The sequence below is a fragment of the Cyprinus carpio genome, chromosome B4 (assembly GCF_018340385.1).
Source record: "Cyprinus carpio isolate SPL01 chromosome B4, ASM1834038v1, whole genome shotgun sequence".
In the NCBI taxonomy this organism is placed as follows: domain Eukaryota; kingdom Metazoa; phylum Chordata; class Actinopteri; order Cypriniformes; family Cyprinidae; genus Cyprinus; species Cyprinus carpio.
In genome coordinates this window covers 33,909,281-33,927,060 of record NC_056600.1, presented here as the reverse complement: position 1 = coordinate 33,927,060, position 17,780 = coordinate 33,909,281, and the positions used below count along the sequence as shown (strand labels likewise).

The 17,780-nt window shown below is 38.7% G+C and overlaps 1 protein-coding gene across 1 annotated transcript; it reads left to right on the top strand.

The window, feature by feature from the left end:
- The first annotated feature begins 5,354 nt into the window (after positions 1–5,354).
- On the top strand, positions 5,355–17,500 carry LOC109060545 (gastrula zinc finger protein XlCGF8.2DB-like). Its single transcript, XM_019077715.2, has 2 exons — positions 5,355–5,407; positions 16,583–17,500. Exons 1-2 carry the CDS (start codon positions 5,359–5,361, stop codon positions 17,356–17,358), a joined length of 825 nt encoding a protein of 274 aa, XP_018933260.2. The 5' UTR covers positions 5,355–5,358; the 3' UTR covers positions 17,359–17,500.
- Positions 17,501–17,780: the final 280 nt, after the last annotated feature.

The following is a 17,780-nucleotide window of genomic DNA, read 5'->3' as shown; positions in this document are numbered from 1 at the left end:
CTTCTCTGTTTTTAGTGCATCTCTGTGGCAGAATTACAGCGTCACATATTGCTCTGGCATGCATACTACAGCGTTCTGTGTCGAACACTGAATCACTGCAGTTTTATATATAGATAAAGTGCTGTTTCTGATCAGATCCTCTTTAGCAACTCTTCTGCTTTACAACCAATTGTTTTTTTCTTTAATCCAAACTGTACCAATATGCAACAAATGATGTAAAATGAGGAAACCTGCATGTAAAATTGTCAAATGCATAAATATGTACATATTCCCATATATAAAATAAAAATAAATAAATAAAAATAAATAAATACATAAACATGTAAAAATGTACATAATTCAAATGTTCTCAATGACTTTATTATTATTTATTAACAAATATTTACACCCAGTTAAGTTCTAATTTTTTTTTTAAATGTCGGTTCTTGATAAATCTGGCTTTATGTAAAAAAATTGTAATAATTTAATGCAGTTTTTATCGTATAATATCGTATATAAGCCGTGTTGAGGTAAACAGCCAGTTTTATTCTGTGAAACCTTACTACGTATATGGAATAACCGTTTTATAAAAGCAATAAGCCCCGTGAAGCCGTGGTTTACAGTAAATAGTAGAGCTTTTTCGCATTTGGCTCCCAAACTCTGGAATAGCCTTCCTGATAATGTTCGGGGTTCAGACACACTTCCTCTGTGTAAATCTAGATTAAAAACACATCTCTTTGGCCAAGCATTCAAATAATGCATCTCATAATCTTGGACTGCAGTTATATCTGATCAAATGTGCATTATTATTCTTTAGCTTGGGTTAAACTAATTAATTTTACTTGGCTGGAACAGCAGCTACGCTAATTATGTCTAAATATTTGTTTCGGTTTGATTTACACAAGCTTCAGTCTGGATCCAGAACACCTGAGAAGAGATGATGCCAACCCCTCAGAGGACCTCAGATGATGCTAACCCAGAGACAACATACAGAACTACCACATTTTGCTATAAGTTTGATTGCAACATATAATAATTGCCATCAATAGTGTTCATTGTCTGTTTGATTACGTCTTTAATTGATTTTTCCGTACATTTCTGCCATATGTACATTTACTGACATCACTGATAAGATACTACTAAATATATTATAGAAACATATATTGTGCAGCTGCTTTGCAACTATTTGTATCGTGAAAAGCGCTATACAAATAAACTTGAATTTAACTGAGTTTAAAAGCAAAGAGTGCTTTAAAACTCTCTAGACTTCTGTCAACATACATGGATTGTAATTTAATTTGTGTTATAATTTGCTATTAGTATTATTTTAACGGTTATTTTTTTTTGTTTTTTTTTTTTTTTTTTTGTTTATTGTTTTGTGATTTGTTGGTTTAGTATGTTTGTTGTTTGAAGGTTTTTTTAATTTTGGTGTGGAGGTTTTTATTTTTAAGGCTGCGCTGCGCTCCTGCGTCTGTGATTCGGCTGAAGAAAGGTGAGCGCTTTGATTCAAATGTTTAAAGTGTTTAAATCAATACAACTCCTTTACGTTCAGTAGAAAGCGCGCGCGTGCTGAACGTAAACAACGCTGCTTGCTTTTGCTGCGTCCCAATTCGCATACTATCAGTGTTAAATAGCGTTCGAAAATAGATTTAGTATGTTGGAAATTATGCCAAAGATTCCCGGATGGTGTACTGCTTGAGATTAAAATTCGAAGTGAATTGAGAACTACAAACACGCATAAAAAGTGTTCAAAAACTACAAACATGGCGGATATTGCGAGACCAACGGACAGGCCTAGAAAAGGGTTTGAGTGATAAATAATCAATGTCTAACCTGATTAAATATATTTATCTAATGTTATGCGCGTTATATTTCAGCTGCAGCAACATTGTGAACATTGTGAACATTGTGAGTAATCAGGCTGCACTAAAATAAAATACTAAAATAGTAATCAGACTACAGTTGATTGTTTATGGATTACATGATTACATATTATTTACACAACAGCAATACTTCATTCAGAATGTATTTATTCTTCCTTTTTAATGTTTTTAATTTTCCTTTCTTAAATAGCCCAGCACTTATGTACAGTCAGAAAGCCTTGTGGTTTTCTGGACCTTCACCCAGAGATCAGTCATTATTTTACGATTACAAAACATTAAATGCACCAGTTTTTTGTCACCTGAACCTCTTTCACCTAATACGTTTACTTGAAGTACCCCTGAGGTTTTAAAATAAATATTTTAAAGGTCCCATATTGTCAAAACTGAACTTTCCTGGCTTTTTTCATGATAACGGAGGTCTAGGGGCTATTTAACTACCATATACATTTCAAAACAGTCAGTCCACAGTAAAATACATACATTTCAATTTTAACAGGCAACTATGTTTACAGCTACATTATTGTTTCAGCCACAATAAATCACAACAATCTATATACAATTACAAATGATTATATATATATATATAAATCATCAGTTTGTTGTTTTACACACATACATAGACATTTTTTCATACACGACATCGTGAGATGCAAGAAATCTGTAGACTCGTCCAAAACAACAAAAGACAATACTTTATGGAACCTTTTCTAAGTGTGCGCTGCAAACATGAGCATTTTTGACGATCATTTCCGTCCAGTTGCTCGGTTTATTGTGTTTAACCACAGCTGTCATTGGTTTCTTGTCTGGCAGTGGCAGCAGATATGCGATCAAATTTCTAATCTGAGGCTGTATTACCCAACATCACAACGAGATGATATTTTAAGCTCCTTACTCCTTAGGCTACAATCGAGCTGTTCTTAGCAGACCTCCTGAGAAAGGAGCTGTAAAACTATATTGAGATGGTTTTTGGTAATTATACCGCAAAAATATATTCTTAAGGACATCAGAACCTAAAATAAAACTCCAGAAAGGTGTACAATATGTGACCTTTAATAATGAAGTATCACATTTGCATGGTCATTTTTATTTAGTTTTATTTCAGGTTTATTTGACAGGGACGCCGCACATCAATAATACATAAATGTACAATGTCCCAGAATGAGCCAGAAGGCTATTTTGCATCTGCAGTCCCTGGACTGAAGGTAAAAGTGTCCCTCTAAAAATATAAAACAATTAATCAACACATAGATGCTCCAAAATACGTATATAATTGACACTATCCCTAAACAAAAATTACATCTGCTTAGCAATTATACTATATCTACAGCCTAGAACAGATTGATCTCCGCTAGAAAAACAGTCAAGACAAGACGGCAGCAGAATTTAGTTTGTAAAATTCATGTTCACAAGGCTGGTTCTGTGACATTAATTAACTAATGAAATTAGTTAAAATTTTTCAGTAAATGTTTTGTTTTACTTTATTCATTTAAAAATTGTTTTAACATTTTTGTGATTTAATTAATTATTAGCTTTTCATTCAACTCATAAATCCCCTCACCAAGTTTGGGAAACTATTGCTGATAATTAAAAAGTTGGTGGTTACCATTGACTTCCATAGTAGGGAAAAATAAAGTACTATGGAAGTCAACGGGAACCACCAACTGTTTGATTACCAAAACTTGATTAAGTGGCCTTTTATTGTGGCCAGCCTAAGGCACACCTGTGCAATAATCATGTTGTCTAATCAGCATCTTGAGATGCCACATCTGTGAGGTGGATGGATTATCTCGGCAAAGGAGAAGTGCTCACTAACACAGATTTTATTCAGATTTGTGAACAATATTTGAGAGAAATAGGCCTTTTGTGTACATAGAAAAAGTCTTAGATCTTTGAGTTCAGCAAAAACAAAAGTGTTGCATTTATAATTTTGTTCAGTGTAGGTTATCTTCATATTATGTATGGGCATATTACATTATGTATTTTAACAGTGTTGTTCAATAAAACCATGTGATTTTTGATGAATATTATTAAAACATTGTCTCGTTTTAGTGAACCAAGTATCTGTACAGTATTTTGTCTCATCTCATGAACTAAGTGTATTATCACACCCCTGGTGTCCATGAGCATGATATAGCTCATAATTTCCCTAGTGTATGATGAAGCTTTTACTCTTCAAGTTAATCATGTTCAAAAAATCACTTTGAATGAGGAAATTGATAAATTTGCCATAGTCTTTGCATGCTTTGCTTGTGCTGCAAGTTATTTGTACCATTTTGTTTTATTTGTTTATTTATTAGAATTTTAATGATAATAACAAATATTGCGATCTCTGATTTTATTTCTCGAAAACCAAAAAAGTAGTGCTTTAAAGTCCTGGAGTTTCATTCTTTGTTTTTTTTGTGTTTATGTTAGAATCATAAATTAAAATTTTATGATTTTATGGATTTAGAGTGTTGTACCTGTGATGCAACACCCCTACCTGAAGCGTTTTTGGATTTTCCCCTTCCCTTAAACAAATGCTTTCAGATATTTTTTATTAAAAAACAAAAACATAGTCTATAGGCTACATATACTTAAAATAGTACAATGACAAATTCACCTATATTAATCTCTTGAACTTTTATTAACAAAATTAATAAGGATATGTTTTACCCTCGTTTAACACGCATATGGATTTTCCCTAAGGCTACCTTAAAACAATCGTAGTTTGTGGTTTATTATCTTATTAAAACACATCAGCCATAAAATAGTACAATGGCAAATTAGCATAGGCTATAATAAAATTCTGACTTTTATTAATAAAATGAGTACGATGGATATAACCTTGTGTTGTAACCTTAATAAATAAGGTCTTAAGACACTCACTTATATTAAAGAAATGAAAGTTTTATTAACAAAAGTAGCGCTTTTGGATCCGCCATCATATGTCAGTTTTTTTTCTCATCATTATAATAGTATTCAATATTAATAGTATTCATTATTAACTGTAAATATCACAAATGCTCTGTAGTTAATAGGGAATAGAGAGAACTTCACACTTGCTTATATAAAACAGAAGATCTGTGTTATTGATAACTTGAGGAATCTGTGATGCATCTCTTACAGATCTATGTGACACACTGTTATAAAGATGGCATTAATTAAAGAGGAGAGTGAAGACATAAAGATTGAAGAAACATTCAAACATGAAGATACTGAGAAACAAACAAAGATGGAGTTTATTAAAGAGGAGAGTGAAGACATGAAGATTGAAGAAACTTTCAGAGTCAAACATGAAGATACTGAGGAACAAACAAAGATGGAGTTTATTAAAGAGGAGAGTGAAGACATGAAGATTGAAGAAACATTCAAACATGAAGATACTGAGAAACAAAAAAAGATGGAGTTTATTAAAGAGGAGAGTGAAAATATGAAGATTGAAGAAACATTCAGAGTCAAACATGAAGATACTGAGAAACAAACAAAGATGGAGTTTATTAAAGAGGAGAGTGAAGACATGAAGATTGAAGAAACATTCAAACATGAAGATACTGAGGAACAAACAGGTTGGTTTTCAATCTCAAAGCTGAACTCACTCCTTTGATCTGTATTAAAATGTCCAGCTCTACAGAAAGGAATTATATTTTTGAAGAATGTCATATGAGTTTTGTAATTAAAAATGTTTTATTTGACATGGAGCAGGTCGCATCATGTTAGGGTTGCCACCTTCGTTGAGGCAAAATAGGGGACACCCATTCACATTGCAGGGTTCTCACGGGTCCTTGAAATCCTTGAAAGTTTGTGAATCTGAAAAAAAAAAAAATTCTAGGCCCTGGAAAGTTTTTGAAAATAAACATACATAGATAGAGGTCCTTGAAAGTTCTTGAATTTATTTTGTGCAAGAAGTTTTCTGGAAAAAAATCCATATTATTCCCTCTGGTCCGCTAATGTGTTGTTTCGCCAACACTTTGTGGCTTATGCATATATGGTTTTATTTTTATTTACGTTAGTTACGTGCATTTACGCATTACGTTAAGTGTTTCCCGCATAAGGTACTTTGTGTAGTACATTGCCATGACGTTCACACGCACACAAAACTACTACAATGCTACCTCAAAGTTTCACAGACACACCGTGAAATTAATGTTGAATTGCTTTGCTTGTTAATATGTAAACCCATGAGGCAAGAAAAACTTAAAAGCATATTCATGTATCTTAAGACTTATGGTTACATGAGCCTAAGCTCTTTTCAATAAAAGCTATGCAAAATAGGGTCGCCAACCATTCCCTTTAGCCTAATATGGAATTGTCACGTATTTAAGGCATCAGGGAAGCGTTCTGTATGAAAGCTATACGGAATGCAGTTTGTCCCGTATTCGCAGGCATACACTGTATGGCCATCTAGACCATACAACTTACGAATTAGTCATTCTTTTTGCACAAATCATTGTTTGAATTGCGAACGTAGCCTCTCAAGGAAGGCTTTAAGACCTTGCACAATCCTCTGCTGCCTGTTCGCTCCCACTTCATAGTGAGTGGGGCTCGCGCTAATGGCAATCCCCTTCACCATCCGCGTTTTGGTTTTGCCAAATCAGTTTGGGTGAATGCAAAGAATGTGATTATTTATCATAAGCACAACATCCAGCTAGGCAAGAAAAATGTAGTCTACCTGGGGAAAGATGTCTTTCAGTACTGTATATTAATGTTGTTAACTAGAGAAATTTTTTGGACTACCTGTAGCTTTTTTATTGAAGATGCAGGACAACCACCTAGCAGTGCATTACAATAGTCCAGTCTAGAGGTCATGAATGCATGAACTAGCTTTTCTGCATCAGAAATGGGTAACATGTTTCGTAGCTTGGCAATGTTTCTAAGATGGAAGAATGCTGTTTTTGTAACATGGGAAATATGAAAGACAAGTTGCTGTCTAATATAACACCCAGATTTTTTTTACTGTAGAGGAAGTAACAGTACATCCGTCTAGTTGCAAATTGTAATCTACTAGATTCTGTGTAATGTTTTTTGGCCCAATAAGTAATATCTCTGTCTTATCTGAATTTAATAAGAGAAAATTATTGTTTCTCTGTCTTATCTGAATTTAATAAGAGATATTTATTTTATTTTATTTTGGATTTTAATATGGTATAGTTGATTTTTATATTTGAGTATATTAATGTTTTTTTTGGAAACTAATCCCATATTTTCTAATGACATTACCAGGGGGCAACATGTATATTGAAAATAGCAGAAGACCTAGGACAGATCCTTGTGGCACTCCATATTTTACTGGTGATAAATGAGATGACTCCCCATTTAAATAAAGTGGTAGCGATCAGACATGTAGGATCTAATCCAGTTTTTCTCCATTTGCGCTCAAGGCTACGAGTTTCTTTCTTGAGAGAGTGGGTATTACTGTTGTACCATGGCACAGTACGTTTTTCTCTAACCGTTTTTCAATTTGATGGGGGCGCCAGCTTCTAATGTATTAGAGAAGATAGTGCCCATGTTGCCAGACATTTCGTCTAGTTCATGTGTATTTATGGGTACACAGAGCAGTTGAGATAAATCTGGCAGGTTATTTGCGAATCTGTCTTTGGTGGCTGGAACAGTAGCTCTGCCCGGATGATAATGCAAAGCCATATAGTAAATATCATCAAAACGCACAATGCACGATACAAGGAAATGGTCAGTAACATCATCACTTTGATTGTGATTATTTCTCAGAACCTTTTATACTGTACACCTTTTATACACACACTTAACTGTAGACACGGAAATGACAGACTATGTGGTACAGAACAAATATTTTGAGCATCCCTTTTTCTGTCCCTTATTTTCCTATGAAGAATCACAGTTGTCCCTTATTTTCATCTGCTGAAGTTGGCAACCCTAATGCAAAAGTTAATTTCAGATAATTTTAGAACACAGTATAGGATGTACTGAATATTCTTTAGTTTTTATGCAAAACAGAAATACAACAAATAGAATATCGAAGATCTCTGTCATATGGCCAAAAATAAATGCAAAAAATATATAGATTTTTTTTTGCATAGTTGTGTTTTACACAAGAAAACTGTAGCTAAGTATCTTAAAGGGGTTATATGATGCAATTTAAAATCTTCCTTTCTCTTTGGAGTGTTACAAGCTGTTCGTGAATAGATGAGATCCCTAAAGTTGCAAAGACTAACGTCTCAAACCCAAATGATATTCTTTATTAAAGTTAAGACTTGTCCAAGCCCTCCTAAAATGCCTTGTTTAAACACATCCCCACATGTCTATGTCACAATGTGGGAAGATTTGCATAACACCGCCCAAATGTTCGCGCAAAGAAAGAAGGAATAACTTTTACTCTCGCCGCAGTATTGTTGCCACACCATGTCGTGGAGACACTACTTTGTTTGGCCTTCCAAAAGAGTACGATATCTGCTTTGGCATGCCTAGAGCTGATCCTTGCTGGTCGCTGAGGAAATGCATCAACTTCGCGCTGTGGATCGTTGGATCGGCTTTCACCGTGGACGAAGCAGAGTCTAGCCCGCCAGCCGCTCCTTCGTCGAATCCGTCAGTCACGCCTTTCTCAAGCCTGCCATGTGTGATGCTGTGTGTTTCGTTGTGAAAGCGAAACTACTATGTTTGGCCTTCCAAAAGAGGACACAACTTGAAATCAGTGGTCAAGTTGTTTTTAAAACACTGTTCCAGAACAGGAGCAGGGGGAGAATTTGCTCAGGGCACGCACCAGACTGTTCAGGATCATGGCAAGCCTCACCAACTACCCGGACGACGCGCTCTGTGCGTTCTACAACACCAGTTTAAACATTGTGCACAGAGCTCCGTCGTCCGAGGATGGTCCCCGAGCAAATTTCGCTGCCTTCGTGGAGTGGACACTGGTGAGAAATGGATCTCCATTCCCCACCTGTTCCCAGGGATTGATCGCCAGTGCCACTCCCGACCCAGAGCCCAGCTCACCATCTCCCCGATGTGCGGAGCGCATGCCTGAGCCCGCAGCTGACGGAGAGCCAGAGCCTGATGCGACAGAGTTGAGGATCGCCGCGGAGCCATACGCCGAGACATCAGACCAGATGTGTGATCCGGCAACACCGCCTGCCATGAGGGAGAAAGACAGGGTGAGCGTGGAGAGGAGCTCCGCCCCCTGCACCGCGGCTGAGGGTGTGCTGGATATGGAGCGCCAAAAGGGCCAAAATGAGGAGGTGGATCTTATAGACTGGGAATCAGAACTGGAAGTTGAACTGCCCCCTCTTCTCTCTCTGTCGTCTCTGCTAGTCCTGTCCAGCCCTCCTTTGTCCTTGGTTTCCTCGTCCAGCCCTGAGGGGGCTTCCAGTTCTCCAGTGCCTGCTCCTAGAATGTGTCTTCCAGTGCCAGCTCCTAGAATGTGTCCTCCAGTGCCAGCTCCTAGAATGTCTACTCCAGTGCCAGCTCCTAGAATGTGCCCTCCAGTGCCAGCTCCTAGAATGTGCCCTCCTGTGGCCGCTACCCCAAATTTACCCCCCTTCCACCTGCCCGCTCCTACCTCCTCCACTCGTCTGGTAGCCCCTCTGCTCACCCTCAGCCCACCATCATTGCTGTGCGAGCTCCGTGGGACTGCCATCCTCCAGCGTCGCTGTGGTCCGAGTCTCCTTTACCTCCGCCTCCAGCCTCTGAGGCCTGGACTCCGCCTCGGCCCATTGACCCGTCGGCTCCACCATGGCTCCTAGCTCCCTCCTCTCCGCCATGGCCCAGCAGTCCACAAGCTCCATCTGGCTCCCTCGCCTCGTTCCTCTGTCCCTCTGGCTCCGTCAGGCTCCTTCATCCCCTCGGCTCCACCCCAGTCCTCTGTCGCTCTGGCTCCACCACGGCCTCCCGGATCCATATCTCCGCGAGGTCCTAGGCGGAACGGATGGTGCTGCCTAGGACCTCCGGATCCTCCCCGTCACCCTGGCTCTTCGGCTCTCCGTCTCCGCCTCGGGCTCTTCCTCCACCTGCTCCGCCGCCGTTGGTCAGCCCCCTGGAGTCGGCGGCCAAATTCTTGTCCATGGTTCCTCCCACCATTGGCTCCACCTTGGGCTGTCATTATGGCTGTGGCCTGGGCCCTGCTGGGCTTCTCCTGCTCCAGGTCCCTCCTGTCTCCTCCCTGGCTCCTTCCTCCGTGGTCTCTGTCTGCTGGCCCCCTCCTGGGAGTCCGTCCTGCACCGGAACCTCCTCCCAAGTTCCCACCCACGCCTCCCTCTGTTGTTTCTACGGTGCGAGGTCGCACATTCCGGGAGGGGGGAGTAATGTCACACCCCTGGACTCATTATGTTGTGTTTTCCCCTCATGTGTTCCATTCCCCATGTTCTCTGTGACCCAGTTTCTGTCTCCCGTGATTGTTGATTAGTTCCCAGGTGTATCTCCTTAGTCCCTCGTTAGGCTGTCTTTATAACCCATGTCCTTTCAGTTTAGTTTTGTCGGGTCTACAAGTCAGTACGTGTGTCTTCCTCCTGTGTTCCATGTTGGATTTACTCCTGTGTTGGATTAATAAAGACTCTCTTGATTATTCTCGACTCAGTGTTCCTTCCGGCAGCATAGCGTGACATCTGGTAAAGTAGCCTACAATGCCGTCTACACACAAAGGCTATTTCTATGAAGTGGGGCAGTTCCAACTTTGCAAGGACAGTCTGGCGCTTTTGACGCACAGCCTGTAAGTACGTTTTTCGTATATTTAAAGAATTTGACATTGCTTAAAACTCGTGTTTGAATCATCAGTGTAGAGTAGCGCTTGTTGTTTGTCGTTTCTCCAATCACAAATGCAGACATGGAACCTGGTTTTGTGTCTATGCGGCGTGATACACAACGCATTAAAAAAACTGTATTATAATTGTCACAGTAACAGTATTATAAGTCATTATAATCAGTAATTATGTCCCCACTGGATGCAACAACTGCCTCGTTTGTAATGGGTTTAATTGATTTTGTCTGGTCGTGCTGGGAGACGGCATCACAGTATGGTAAGGGACTTAACATTTCGGTCACATGATTGAGGTATTCAGCCAATCACAACGCACTGGATAGCTGACCAATCAGAGCGATGAGCTTTGTAAAAATTGACGTGTTTCAGAGAGGCGGGGCATAGAGGAGCAACAATAACGTACATTATGTAGGAAACAATGTGTTTTTTAACCTTAAACCACATAAATAAATTGCATTACACCAAATACACAACACAATGTTCTTTTTAACCATGTCATATGATCCCCTTTAAGGTAACATGATGTAACCTTGCTCTCCCTTGAAATGTGTCCACAAATTAAGTCCTTGAATTTTAAGGGTATTGGACCTGGAAAGTTCTTGAAAGGCCCTTGAATTTGAAGTTAACCAAGGTGTGGGAACCCTGTGGATGGGATTATTTTTTAAATTGTATTTTTTATTAATTTGCTTAAATTAATACTACATGATTAAATAAATATTTGTCCCATTTTTATCCAAGAAATTTAGCTTTTTCAGAGTTGTATATCACATGATTATATATTTATGATTAATAAATAGGGTCTAACATTAATTATAATCTATTAATTAAAGTGTCTAATAATGTCTAAAAATATGATAATTATGTCTACCAAGCTCTGATAATGTATGGAATATTATATTAATAGACTGTCCAAATTTTAATAAAACAATAGGCTAGTGTCTCTTTAAAGGTATGGTTACCCAGGTTGTTATAAACCTGCATAAAGTTCTTCTGTTGAACATAAAAGAAGATACTTTGAAGAATGTGGGTAACTAAACAGCTTCTGGTCCTCAGTAACTTCCATAGTAGAGAAAAAAATACTATGGGGACTGGATAATGTTTGGTTACCCACATTCTTCAAAGTATCTTCTTTTATGTTCAACAGAAGAAAGAAAATTATTACAGGTTTGGAACAACTTGTGGGTGTCTTTGTTATATTGCAGCCATTTGCTAAAATCATTTAAGTTCATTTTTTTCCCTCATTAATGTACACACAGCACCCCATATTGACAGAAAAACAGAATTGTTGACATTTTTGCACATTTATTAAAAAAGAAAAACTGAAATATCACATGGTCCTAAGTATTCAGACACTTTGCTTAGTATTTAGTAGAAGCACCCTTTTGATCTAATACAGCCATGAGTCTTTTTGGGAAAGATGCAACAAGTTTTAACACCTGGATTTGGGATCCTCTGCCATTCCTCCTTGCAGATACTCTCCAGTTCTGTCAGGTTGGATGGTAAAACGTTGGTGGACAGCCATTTTCAGGTCTCTCCAGAGATGCTCAATTGGGTTTAAGTCAGGGCTCTGGCTGGGCCATTCAAGAACAGTCACAGAGTTGTTGTGAAGCCACTCCTTCGTTATTTTGGCTGTGTGCTTAGGGTCATTGTCTTGTTGGAAGGTGAACCTTCAGCCCAGTCTGAGGTCCTGAGCACTCTGGAGAAGGTTTTCGTCCAGGATATCCCTGTACTTGGCCGCATTCATCTTTCTCTCGATTGCAACCAGTCGTCCTGTCCCTGCAGCTGGAAAAAAACACCCCCACAGCGTGATGCTGCCACCACCATGCTTCACTGTTGGGACTGTATTGGAAAGGTGATGAGCAGTGCCTGGTTTTCTCCACACATACCGCTTAGAATTAAGGCCAAAAAGTTATATCTTGGTCTGATCAGACCAGAGAATCTTATTTCTCACCATCTTGGACTCCATGCGGGCTTTCATGTGTCTTGCACTGAGGAGAGGCTTCCGTCGGGCCACTCTGCCATAAAGCCCCGACTGGTGGAGGGCTGCAGTGATGGTTGACTTTCTACGACTTTCTCCCATCTCCCGACTTCATCTCTGGAGCTCAGCCACAGTGATCTTTGGATTCTTCTTTACCTCTCTCACCAAGGCTCTTCTCCCCCGATAGCTCAGTTTGGCCGGACGGCCAGCTCTAGGAAGGGTTCTGGTCATCCCAAACTTCTTCCATTTAAGGATTATGGAGGCCACTGTGCTCTTAGGAACCTTAAGTGCAGCAGAATTTTTTTTGTAACCATGGCCAGATCTGTGCCTTGCCACAATTCTGTCTCTGAGCTCTTCAGGCAGTTCCTTTGATCTCATTATTCTTATTTGCTCTGACATGCACTGTGAGCTGTAAGCTCTTATATAGACAGGTGTGTGGCTTTCCTAATCAAGTCCAATCAGTATAATCAAACACAGCTGGACTGTAGAACCATCTCAAGGATGATCAGAAGAAATGGACAGCACCTGAGTTAAATATATGAGTGTCACAGCAAAGGGTCTGAATACTTTGGACCATGTGATATTTCAGTTTTTCTATTTTAAAAAATAAGCAACAATGTCAACAATTCTGTGTTTTTCTGTCAATATGGGGTGCTGTGTGTACATTGATGAGGAAAAAAAATGAACTTAAAGGATTTTTAGCAAATGGCTGCAATATAACAAAGAGTGAAAAATTTAAGGGGGTCTGAATACTTTCCGTACCCACTGTAGCTCTTATTTTTTCAAGTGTATGATACAGCTTTCATTCTTTAGGTCAACCATATATTCATGAAAAAAATAAAACAGTTTGAATAAAGAAAGCAATAACTTTGCCATAGTATCCTTTCAAATGTTAAAGTTGCCGCGGTCACTGCTTTGCATGTGCTGTCCCGTCCTCCAAAAAAACAGGCTCACGATTTTTTTCGCTTTAACCCCTGCAGTTAGTGTTATGGTTAAACTAAAGTATTACTACTTTTTGAGCGCAAAAGAAAAAAAAGTCTTTATTAAACAATTAGTTTCCTCCGCGTCACCCTAGCGGCATTTTAGAGAGTGTCCACTGAACTTAAATTGCATATGCTCTTTTGTGTCAGCTGCGTCACGTAGATACGTTGTTTTCATTAAAATCAAAGTGTAAACGACGTAAACCGCATATCCGTGTGGCGCAGCTGAGACAAAACAGGATACGCAATTTACGTTCAGTGAATACTCTCCAAAATGCCGCTAGGGTAATGCGGAGAAGACAAATTGTTGAATAAAGTATTTTTTTTTCTTTTGCGCTCAAAGTATTTTCGAAACTGGAAGAGAGGTCGGGACATATTGAGCAGCCCCGCCCCCTTTTTAAAGTAGCCAATAGCATTTTGGTTATGTCGGCTTGGGCCAGAGACGTTGAGCTCAGTAAATCCACATTTGAGAGCCACAGTCTAATAGATTACTCCTAGATTCAATATGAAACTCTTAGTAAAACAAAATAGTGGTCATAATCATGCTGAGGCTGTGTAGTTGTAAAAGTTTTTAATAAATGCAGACTAGCGCATATGATCTGCTCTGTGTGATCAAGTCTCTGGACCAAAGCCAAAGTCTGGATCAGACTGTGAGCGCTGCCGCGGTTCGTGTGTAATGACGTGAAAACAGATATATATATTTTATTTACTTATTTTTTTCTAATGAAAATGGCAAAATCGTTTTATAAAGTATATGCGTTCATATATGATTAATTTTCGCTGGAGGAAACCTGGGGTGTGATGAAGGGTGAACGCAGTGACAATGTAGTTTACAGTAGATATGGGAACCTAATGCTCCCCCATGATATTTTTTAAACTGTATTTATGACAAATAACTGCACAGATGCAGATATTATAACAATCTATCATTAAACACAGACCTTGTCCTCGGTTTCTCGCTCTGTGGATTAAAGGACACACTGAAAGACAGGGAGGAGCCAATCAGAGTCTGAAGGTGTTTTCAAATGAAATTTAAAGGGTACTGAGGCTATCATGAATTTGTGTAGTTTATGGAACTAATCACTAAATTTTAGTCATAAAAATGGCCTAGCGATGGCCATGCAGGGAATATTACACTGTGAACAAGTGACTGATTTCAGCCAGCACTTATGCGTCTATAGTTATAGTGCAGGGGCCAGGAGTTTTGGATTCTAGAGAGCATTTGATTGGTCAGAAGATTTGATGAGAAGATGAAGTATGATGTGACGTCAAAAAATTAATTGAGCCGTTTTGGCAGAAGAGATGAACTGCAAGCTTTGAATGGTTATATCTTCTAAATGCAAATTTTGTCACTGTTTTGGTGCACACTGTCTTACAGATAACCTTAAGACTAATATATTGATGCTAACACCCAAAAGACTTTCATTTTGATTTCATGGTGACTTTAAACATAACACTGCATAAATGTAACATCAGTTAAACTACAAAGCTGTCGCAGAAGCGTGTATAATTACAAACTAAATTTACCATGACTGCTATTTACTTCTAAAGTAATATTCATGTAGGATAAATGTATGTGAAAAAGTCATTTCTTTATGACCAGCAGGATTACTTGTAATAAGGATGTAAATGCAAAAGAAATGGCATGAGGTGGCTGTTTTAACTCAAAGGGTTAGTTCACCCAAAAATGAAAATTAGTCCATAACTTACTCAACTTGAAGTCTTCCTAGATTTATATGACTTTCTTCTTTCATACGCATCCAGTCAAAGTTATTTAAAAAATTGTCTTTGATCTTTCAAGCTGTTTGATGCCACTCAGCGGGTGTTGCACTACATCGGTTCATGAGAAGTTTAATAAAAAAAAGGGTCCTACACGGCTCCGGGGGGTAAACAAGGGCTTCTGTAGCGAATCAATGCGTTTTTGTAAGAAACATTTCCATATTCAAAATGTAATAATCACTTTAATTGAGCTTGCGCTCACTGTTGTAAAATGTAAGCAGTTCCGGGGGGAATGACATATGATGTCGGTGTTGCGGATGCGTTGGTGAGTCTCGTGAAAACCAACGTTTGTTAACAGGAGCAATGGAAGCAAAGTCTCCTTACTTTAGCAAAGGAAAACCAGTCTCCCTTGGCTTATATTGAAATCCTCCGACTTTCTTCTTTACAAATCCTTGTTTTGTACTTCTAATTATTTTGTTTTGATCTCTATGCTGCGTTTTCACGTGCATCACTTCTGAGCGGCGCATATGCAAAGCTGACCTCATACGTCATTCCCCCGGAACTGCTTTGTTTATAACTGTGAGCGCAAGCTAGATTAAAGTGATTATTACATTTTGAATATGGATATTTTTCTTACAAAAGTGAAGTGACATACAGCCAAGTATGGTGACCCATACTCAGAATTTGTGCTCTGCATTTAACCCATCCAAAGTGCACACACACAGCAGTGAACACACACACACACACCCCATACACACACACCTGGAGCAGTGGGCAGCCATTTATGCTGCGGCACCCAGGGAGCAGTTGGGGGTTCAGTGCCTTGCTCAAGGGCACCTCAGTCGTGGTATTGCCAGCTCAAACCCACAACCTGATAAAACGCATCAATTTGCTACAGGAGGCATTTGTTCACCCCCCGGAGCCTTGTGAGACACTTTTTTTTTTTTAAATGGATGAGCTTTTTATTAAACTTCTCACAGACACATGCGGTGCAACACCCACTGAGGGGCATCAAACAGCTTGAAAGATTAAAGACAATTTTTAAAATAACTCCCAACTGAATTCATCTGAAAGAAGAAAGTCATATACACCTAGGATGACTTCAGGGTAAGTAATTTATGGCTTAATTTTCGTTTTTGGATAAACTAACCCTTTAAAATATTAATCAATAATCTTTGCTCTTTTTTTCATCATCACTTCGAATAATGGGAAGAAATTTTAAGATCACATTTAACACCTTCTTTAGAAGCTTATTGCCTATAAGATCTACATGTTGTTGGTTTTGATGTTTGTTCTTTGTGCCATTAAAAATAGTGTTAATCTGGATTTGTCTTTTTTGCATTAGATCTGATGACACTGAAAGAGGAGAGTCCAGAACTCAGTGTTCAGCATGAGAAATATGATTTCATGACTGGAGAAAAGTCATTTAGTTGCTCGCATACTGAAAAGAGTTCACGAAGAAGAGCTCAAAAGACAGCAAATAGAAGGCATTTCACCTGCCAACAGTGTGGGAAAAGTTTCAGCAGAAAAGAACATCTTGAAGTCCACACGAGAGTTCACACTGGAGAGAAACCTTTCACCTGTCAACAATGTGGAAAGAGTTTCATTAAAAAACAAAACCTTAAAAAACATATGAAAATTCATACAGGAGAGAAGCCTTACACATGTTCTCAGTGTGGAAAAAGTTTTAAACATAAACAACACCTCGATGACCACAAGAGAATTCATACTGGAGAGAAACCTTTCACCTGCCAACAGTGTGGGAAGAGCTTCACTAAAAAAGGAAACCTTAAAGACCACATGAGTGTTCACACTGGAGAGAAACCTTTCACATGTTCTCAATGTGGAAATAGCTTCACTAAAAAAGGAACTCTTAAAACCCACACGAGAATTCATACAGGAAAGAAACCTTTCACGTGTTCTCAATGTGGAAAAAGTTTTAATCATAATCAACATCTCAAGGACCACATAAGAGTTCACACAGGAGAGAAACCTTTCACCTGCCAACAGTGTGGAAAGGATTTTACTCAAAAAGGAAACCTTAGGAAACATATGAAGATACACACTGGAGAGAAGCCCTTTACATGTGATAAGAGTTTTGAATATAAAGTAGCACTTTAACATGTACAATCACACTGGTTGTTGTTCAGTGTCGTGATTAACTGCTAAATTCAGATATGCTTTTGTGTTTGGCTGATGCTGAGCTCCATTGACATCTTCCATCGGCAGACACTTCTGGACCCCATGACCGTTTATGGCATTTAATGATTATATTGTTAGTTTAATGAGTTGATTTGAACTGATGTTCCCCAGGCTTGACGACTCACAGGATCGCCCCAGCGTGACTTTCTTGACCTCAGGATTTGCCTTTCTCTACATTCAAGAAAAACACGTGCTTCTCCTTTTACAGATAAAAGAACATAGAACTCGCATGGACGATGTTCAAAAGACGATCATTTAAAAGTATAAAAAGGGGAACTATATTCACAAATAATATGTTTGGTGTCTTATATATGCTTGATGTGTTTATTTTAACCTATGAA